Below are 8113 nucleotides of genomic sequence, written 5' to 3'. Positions count from 1 at the left end.
ATATATATATATATATATATATATATATATAGTGATGTTATGTATGACTGTACATCATAAAATTATTTACAACGTTGTTGATGTCACTGCAAGATGAATATTTCTACGAGATGAACATGTGATACACTTGATAAGGTACAGTGTGTAGAATGTAAATGTTTTCACTGCTTTTAAAAGGATAACGTGTTTATGGATGTTTGGTCAGAAGGGGGAAGCTACCAGCTCTGTGGTTAGTCAGACATGAAGTCACCTCCTGTTTCTAACAGAGCTCAAACAAACAATATGCAAAGGTGCAAGGACTAAAGAAAAAACTCTGTAAGCATTCTTTTTTTTTTTAATTAACATTTAACCACAAGATAAGTAACTGTTTGAACAGTCCAAAAGTTGTTTTTTGTACTATCACAATTGATTTTGTGATAAAAAGAGGACGGGCACTTCTTTTCCTGTTTGGTTCAGTCAGTCGGTAGATTTATGAGGAAAAGGTAAGTCTCTCCGTAAACTCTCGTGTTTTGAAAGCTTCTGTACTCATCTTAATCTTTTGCATTTAAAATATTTGCCAGTCAGTGGTATACTTTTGTAACTCGTCTTTTAACTGAATAATAAGAGATTAAGCCAAATCAAAATTAAATTTAGGATAAGCTGAAGTCTGAATATTTTATGCTGTGCTAACTAGAACGTGGCTTGTTCAAGACTTTGTCAGTAAGTGCAAGTTGACTGGAAGAGCATGCCTGCCTGCAATTACCTGTTGATAAAAAAAAAAAAAAAAAAGTTTTCAAATGTAATTGGTGCATTTTTACAACAATATAATTTTCTTTTTCCATCAAAAGTACTTTGAAAACATCACTAAAATATAAAGATCTGCTGTACATTTTAACTCTGTGCAAGAAAGAACATGAAGGATCTTAAAAGGACGCCGCTGTAAGAACAAGGCTGTACTGTTAATACTAGAACTTTCAGTTTTGAAATGAGATGGTTTTGTTTAGATAGCTGTATCAAGGCTTCATGTAGAACAGAAAAAAATCACTGCAGGGGCTAAACTGTTCACTGTAAACACTTACTGGCTGCTTTATTAGGTACACCTGTTCATTTGCATGTTAACTAATCAGTTTATCTATGGTGCCTTGCTCGAGTTCAAACCAGACCTCAGAAACAGGGAAAAGAGGCTGTAAATTACTTTGAGTGTGTTTTGGTGGTTGGTGCCAGAAAGAGTCCAAATATTTTAGAAAGCGCTGATCTGCAGACCAACTGCCCTGTTCAAAGTCCCTTAAGTCCCTCTCATGATCTCAAGACATGCAGTGAAGTGCTGGCACGTGATTGGCTGATAAGCTTTTCGTGTTCACAAGCAATCAAACAGGTGTACTTAATAAATAATTATATGTGCTTTATTTAAGTAATAAATAATATAGACATTCAACCAGTAGGTCAAACCAGGGTGTCCAAAACAAACCACTGTGCTGTCAATCAAAACTGGCTAGCTCAGGGTAACAGCTTTACTGGCCAGGCTGATGCATTCAAGTAACTAGTAGGGTCATCATCCAGTCTGATTTGTTACTAAACACAGACAAAACCAAAGGGATGCTTTTTCCAAACAGGAAGTCAGTCCCAGCAGTTCTTCCTCTGATTTTATGCTCAAATGTTGTCCCTATTGAGTTTGCCGATTTCTACAAATATTTGAGTATTTTGGTCGATTCGCATCTTTCCTTTAAGCGTCATGCAGAAAACTTAGTAAGGAAACTGAAAGTTAAACTGGCTTTCTTTTTCAGAAATGGATCCCGTCTAACTCTGAATGCTAGGAAACACCTTGTAGCTGCTACTTTCCTTCCCTCCATTGACTACGGCACATGTGTCAAACTCAAGGCCCGGGGGCCAAATGTGGCCCTTGTTGACATCTTATTTGGCCCCCAAGATGTTATTTTAAATGTAAAATACTTTTATCACTTAATTTTTTTTCCAGTAATCTTTGATTATGATATTAAAAGTGCAACAGAGAAGATCGAATGAGACCAATCAAACTCTTGAGGAACCTGCAACCAAGAAAAGATGTTGGCATCTAATTTGAGTTGATGTAGATTCTGAAACCGGCCCTTAGTTTGAAAAAGTTTTTAATTTTGGCCCCCTTTTGTAAGTGGGTTTGACACCCCGGGACTACAGTGACATTTACATGAACGCTCCTACAAGAACCCTGCAGATGTTGGATGCTGCAGATGTTGGATGCTGTCTATCATGGTGCACTAAGATTCATAACTGACTGTGATTATCGTACCCACCACTGCATCCAGTATTCACTGGTTAACTGGTCACCATTAACTTCACAGACTCCCACTGGTACATTTTCATCGTTAAATCACTTCTTGGTCTGCTGTCTTCATACATCTCCTCCTACATGTCTCTGCGTGAGTGCAGCTACAGCGTGCGCTCTCAGGACATCATTACCTGCAGTGTTCCCTCAGTGAGGACTGAACTAGACAAAAGGGCCTTCTCCTACTCCGCTCCTGTTTCCTGGAATATCTTGTAAAAAGATCTGAAGCTCTCAACCTGGACTTCTCCAAGGCTCAGTGGGATTAACCTGTCTAAATAAAAGGTTGAATGGGAAAAAGAAGGGTGTACATACAGTGTTAATGCAGGGGTTCTGAGGCTAGAATATGCAAAAATTATGTTTACTAATGACTTTGATCTGTGCTACATGATCTCACTGAGGAGTGAAGACAAAACAGGTGTGTAAAATGGCAGCGGACCGTGAATGAATTGCAACGACACGAACGTGGAAGAGTGATGGAAAGGAAAATACAGAAGTGCAGAACGGAAAATACAGAAGTGCAGAACATGTCCTCTGATGCAGGAACACAGAAATGTATACGTACTGTATATATAAACAGAAAAATATATTTGAGCGTTACACAAGTTTATGATGGAAAAAGTACAGACTTGAGTGTTTTTCCCTCATAGTGGAACTTATTTGAGGTACACAGTAAGAAAATGTAACTGTTTAAAAGTTTTTTAAATTCAAATAATACAAGTAAGATACTGCTTCCCTCAGATAAAGTGTCAAGTTTATGATGTACTTACCCCCCCCCCACCCCCCCTTCCCTTTTCTTTCATGCTGATTCTAGGATGTCTTCTACCGAGATCAACACACAATCGAGTGTCACGACAGTCTCGAGCTACGTTGAGCATAAAGAGTACCACACGACACTCCTGGTCATCCATTCTGTGGTGCTGCTGTGCGGCACCGTTAGCCTGAGCCTGATGGTGCACATCATGAGACACGGCACAGCTTCCTCCACCTCCTGCGCTGTGCTCAACCTGATCTTTGCCCACTTCGTCTTCCTCCTCACGGCACCCTTCAGAATCTACTATTACGTCACGGACACGTGGAGCATGGGCTCAATGTGGTGTAAAGTTGTGAGTGCCATGATCCACGTGCACATGTACATGTCTTTTACGCTGTACGTAATCATCCTCGTCACCCGCCTTTTGCCACACTATTGCAAAGCTGCGCGAGTGGCTTCTTTCAGTAGGATGCACGCACTCATTGCCATTGGTTTCATTTGGCTCGTCGTACTAATTGCAACGCCATGCATCATCTATTTTAACTACGGCATGGGGAATGACACGGACCATCCTACCACGCGTTGCTTTAACTTTGGAGACAACATAAAGTATGTCAAAGAGCTGAACTATTTCGTGAGCACATTCATTATAGTAGTGGCGGTGGTGCTGACAGCCCTGCAAGCCAACGTCATCTGGAATTTATACAGGAAGTATCAACGGAAATGCACCTCTCAGCAGGACTTTGGGGCCCAACTGAAGAGCCTCCTGTTTGCCCTGGTCATGGTAGTCTGCTACGTTCCCTACCACATTTTTCGACTGTACTACATCGAACGCCCTGATTTAGAGAACATCAACGAGGTTTTTCTGAGTCTGACCACATTTTCCTGTTTGGACATGCTCACCTTCTTGGGCAGGAGAACCTGCAACATGTGCTTCCCAGGAAATGGCAGCTGAGCAATAAGTCTATGTGAACTTCACACAAATGTGCATCGCTGCACATGAGCAGCTGCAAAGATCACTTTGTGTTTTCACCGTTTACTGTGTTTTTGTTGCTTTGCATTTAACTGAATATAGAGTTTGGATCATTTGAAGTGGGGTGATGTGGAAGTGATGAACAGTTACAATCTTACCTGCTTAGGTAGTGCAAAAAGTGGCAGTAGCAGCTAGCTGTAGCAGTTCTGGTGCAGTATGGGCAGACTTGGCAGGAATATCATAATATTACATCTAGAATGTGAAATTAATGGTGGTAGTTTATATTTACAGTAGTCCCTCGTTTATCACGGGGGATCTTCTGTACCTTGAAGCCCCGTGATAAGAGAAAAAATGCAAAGTAGGAATAGTAGTACAAGTAATAAGTAGTAGTTTATATACATATAAAGGCATTTTAAACCCATCCCACACTCTTGTAATATTCTAAACAATGTTTCTAACCTTTAAATGTTCTAAAAGAGCACAGCACGTCATGATTTCAGCTCCCTGCCTCCTCTGCTCTTTGCCACCTGCAAGCGCTCTTGGCCACGCCCACTTCTACTCTCTGCACGGTGAACATCTGATCAGCTGCAGCAGGAAGCTTATCCTCCATAAGGGCTGCACAAAGGTGCAAAATAATTTTAAATAATTTATTTTAAACAAAAGTTCTATGTCGGTTGTGCAGCTCATCCATCAATCAGTTTGTTAGTCTATTCAGAATTTAACAGTTTCGTCAAACTGAAGCTGGCAAGAGAGCTATCCTCAACAGGTAAGATATTAATTGTTCATAACCTTTCCTTACTTGAAAAAAGACAATCTCATTAAACACAAACAAAAAAGTCCAACGCACTCCCCTGAACTACTTGTTGTGCTGCATTGGTTATAACACTGTTCTATTTATATTTTTGACCATGTGACTTTTAAAAATTATTATTATTATTTTGTAATGAGTGGTATTTTTGCTCGGCTTCATAGCCAATGCAAATAAAAACACCCTCGTCTGTAATCAGATTCCGTTTATGTTGCTAGTTTCTACCGTTATTTGGTCACATGCTGCAATTATTTCTTTTCTAAAAAAATAAAAAAATAAACTTTTTGAAAACTGCATTTGAGCTGGACTCTGAAGTGATGAACTCCCGCCACCTGCTGGTTTTTGTTTGCTCCACACATCATTGGTTTGACTTTGCAACGTCAGGCCAACGGTAACTGGAAGTACAAACTCATTTTTCTCCCAGAAACTCTATTAAAATATTATATAAATACACACACACACACAAATGCATACCATATTTATCTTTGTATTGTCCAAGTGGGACTAAAGCTGTTTAGTTTCATACAACAGCTACTTCCTCCACATCTTGTTAAACATCACCTTAAACATCGTGGATCTCCACCTTCTTTATCCAGCTTGTCAGAGACCTCACCTAACATCCACACATACACCCCCCTCACACACACACACACACACACACACCTGGTGATCTTTCTCTTCTCTTTTTTTATGGAGCTGGGTTACTGTTTAACATCCACACCCTGCTTTGAGTTTGTTTAGTAAATCGATCTAATGACGGGACTATGATGGCGCCATCCAATGCACCGCTTCATGAAATATAGGCAGCTCGGCTCTCCAGTCTTCTGTTTCAATGTTGTCGAGCGCCTTGCATTGTCCCAACGCTCCGTGTTCTTTAGGCCAGAGGCGCTGATCAATGTCCGACTGCAGCGGTGAGCCTGGATAAATGCACATACCAGACGGAAACAGAACCACAGGTACGTCCAACTTTCCTTCAGCGCTTTGGAAATAAACTGAGTACAGTGAGAGCTACTAGGGTGCACTGACCCCAAAGGGGAGCCCTTATCAGTGGTTAACATGGTTTTGTTGCCCATTCCCCCAAATCACGTGGTTTTGTATTTCAGTAGCACCAGTTCAGAGTTATTACAGTATGCAACATGTAACACGGGCAGGTTGAAAACAGATAAGAATTGCCACGACCGCTGCGCTGTAAAGATCATGTGATAACCACCTTCACATGGAGAAGGACACAAACAAGAACACGTAGATCTAATTTGCTCTTTTGGAACATTTCCCTTTATTTCATTATGAACTATAATAACTATTATTACTCTATAACTATATACTACTATATTATAACTATTATTATTATAAACTTTGTTTTCTATATTTTCTGCAAAAAAAAAAGACTTTTTTTTACACTGAATAAGGTTATTTGTGTAATAGACAGAAAAAAACTACCGTATTTTCCAGCTTATAAGCCACTTTTTTTTTTTTGTGTAGATTTGTCAGTCCTTCAACTTGTACGCTGAAACAACTTATATACTTTTTTCACATTCATAATGCAATTTTTGATTGATGCTTTAAATTTCGAAGAACTGCAACAGCGAGTCCTCCCGTGCACGCTCGCTTCACTCAGCTGGTGCAGGTGGAGGAACGCTGGAGAGCTAGCAGCTCCAGCCACGATGGATGGATGGATGGATGGATGGCACTGCGCCGCCCAGGCAAATGATGCCGTTTTGACCATGAAATAAACGCGACTTATATGTCGAAGCGACTAGTTTTTTCCTCTTCATGATGCTTTTTTTGACTGATGCAACTTATACTCCGGAGTGGCTTATATGCCGGAAAATACGGTAATAAATTAATAGGTTTTGAAAGCTTAAAGTCTTTTACACTTGCAAAACATTTACATGCTCACCTGTAATGCTGATCAGAAATGTTGACTGAACTCAGATCGTAGTGCGAGCCGTTATGTATAACTTTTTTTAAAATAATGCAGATACAGTGTGCTGCTGTAAAAAAAGAATATATTTGTCAAACATGATTTTTTTCTTGTGTATTGCACAAACATGTGAGCCTCTCATGTCGTAGAATGGAAACTGGCAGTTTAAACTGATCATTTTGTTTGATTTTAGTTTTAATTACAAATGTTAACACACAAGCACGTAAAGTCTGGCGGGTAAAGTATTCTACAATTGCTTGGGATTCAGGAAGTAGGCTTTATAAGAGCCGCATGGGTGGCTGGTCATCATCTGGGACTATTAAAACCTCTAGTTTAAATAGAGGTGCTGGGATTATGACCGGTTCACACACAGATTGCCTTTTAACACAGCGCTTTATGGCTGCAGGATGCTTTCGGTTGATAGGCAGAAGCAACGTTTCTGAGTAACTGTGTCCTGGAACACCCGTTTCTATGAATGCATCAAACCAGCTTTATATACATAAATATTACCAATACTAAACCTGCCATAAAGTCTAGTTTTTTAAAAGTTTACCATATTTTCTGGTCTATAAGTCGCACCTTTTTGCATACCCTGTGACTTATACGCCGAAGTGACTTATTTATATGTTTTTTCCTATATTTATAAACCAATTTTTGTCAGAGATGTCACAGTTTTCATGCATTCAGACAGAAAATATTGAACACTACCATTTTCAGCCACTAGATGGCACGGCATGCCGTTGTGTCATGTAATAGGTCAAATTGGTGATTAATGACACAATCAGCTTGCCACAGACTTCCACCTTTGTCCAGCTCTTGGATCATGCCTGGAGCAACCGTCAAATCAGCTATTTCTCTGCGCCGTCCTGGTGAAATGCAGCTGATTTGACCATAGAGGTGCATTTATTAAATAAAAGTTCAACTGAGACACACCTTTGCTATAAAGTCGAGCAAACAAATTGTTTTTAAGTGTTAATCTTGTTAAAAGTCCTCCCGTGCACGCTCCCGCCATTTGCCAGCCAATCGATTTTTGGCACAGCGGCCCACATTTCCAGGTTGTCAGCGGTGATGTGTAACAAACGCGTTGAGGCAGCGTTGACGCAAAATAGATGCGAAATATATGGCGACGTGACGTATTTATGGATTTTTCCCACTTTATTAGACATATTTGGACTGATATGACTTATACTATCTATCCATATCTATCCATCTATCTCTATCTCTATCTATATATATATCTATATCTATATATATCTATCTATATATCTATATATATATATATCTATATATCTATCTATATATATCTATATATATATCTATATATATATATATATCTATATATATATATATCTATATAT

General features: G+C 39.4%; 2 protein-coding genes across 2 annotated transcripts in view; both read left to right on the top strand.

The window, feature by feature from the left end:
- LOC119426359 (probable G-protein coupled receptor 141) overlaps window positions 1-4005 on the top strand; it is an 8629-nt gene extending 4624 nt beyond the window's left edge. The window contains exon 2 of the mRNA XM_037693921.1: window positions 3111-4005. Within this exon, the coding sequence (XP_037549849.1) occupies window positions 3111-4005 (895 nt within the window). The remainder of the gene's footprint in view (window positions 1-3110) is intronic.
- A 1607-nt stretch (window positions 4006-5612) lies between these two features.
- Window positions 5613-8113, top strand: part of hnf4g (hepatocyte nuclear factor 4, gamma) — a 17865-nt gene continuing 15364 nt past the window's right edge. Inside the window, exon 1 of the mRNA XM_037694102.1 lies at window positions 5613-5787. Within this exon, the coding sequence (XP_037550030.1) occupies window positions 5757-5787 (31 nt within the window). The 5' untranslated portion in view covers window positions 5613-5756. The remainder of the gene's footprint in view (window positions 5788-8113) is intronic.

Source organism: Nematolebias whitei, chromosome 20 (genome assembly GCF_014905685.2).
Source record: "Nematolebias whitei isolate Nwh7 chromosome 20, NemWhi1, whole genome shotgun sequence".
Lineage (NCBI taxonomy): Eukaryota > Metazoa > Chordata > Actinopteri > Cyprinodontiformes > Rivulidae > Nematolebias > Nematolebias whitei.
This window is presented reverse-complemented; position numbering and strand designations above follow the sequence as displayed.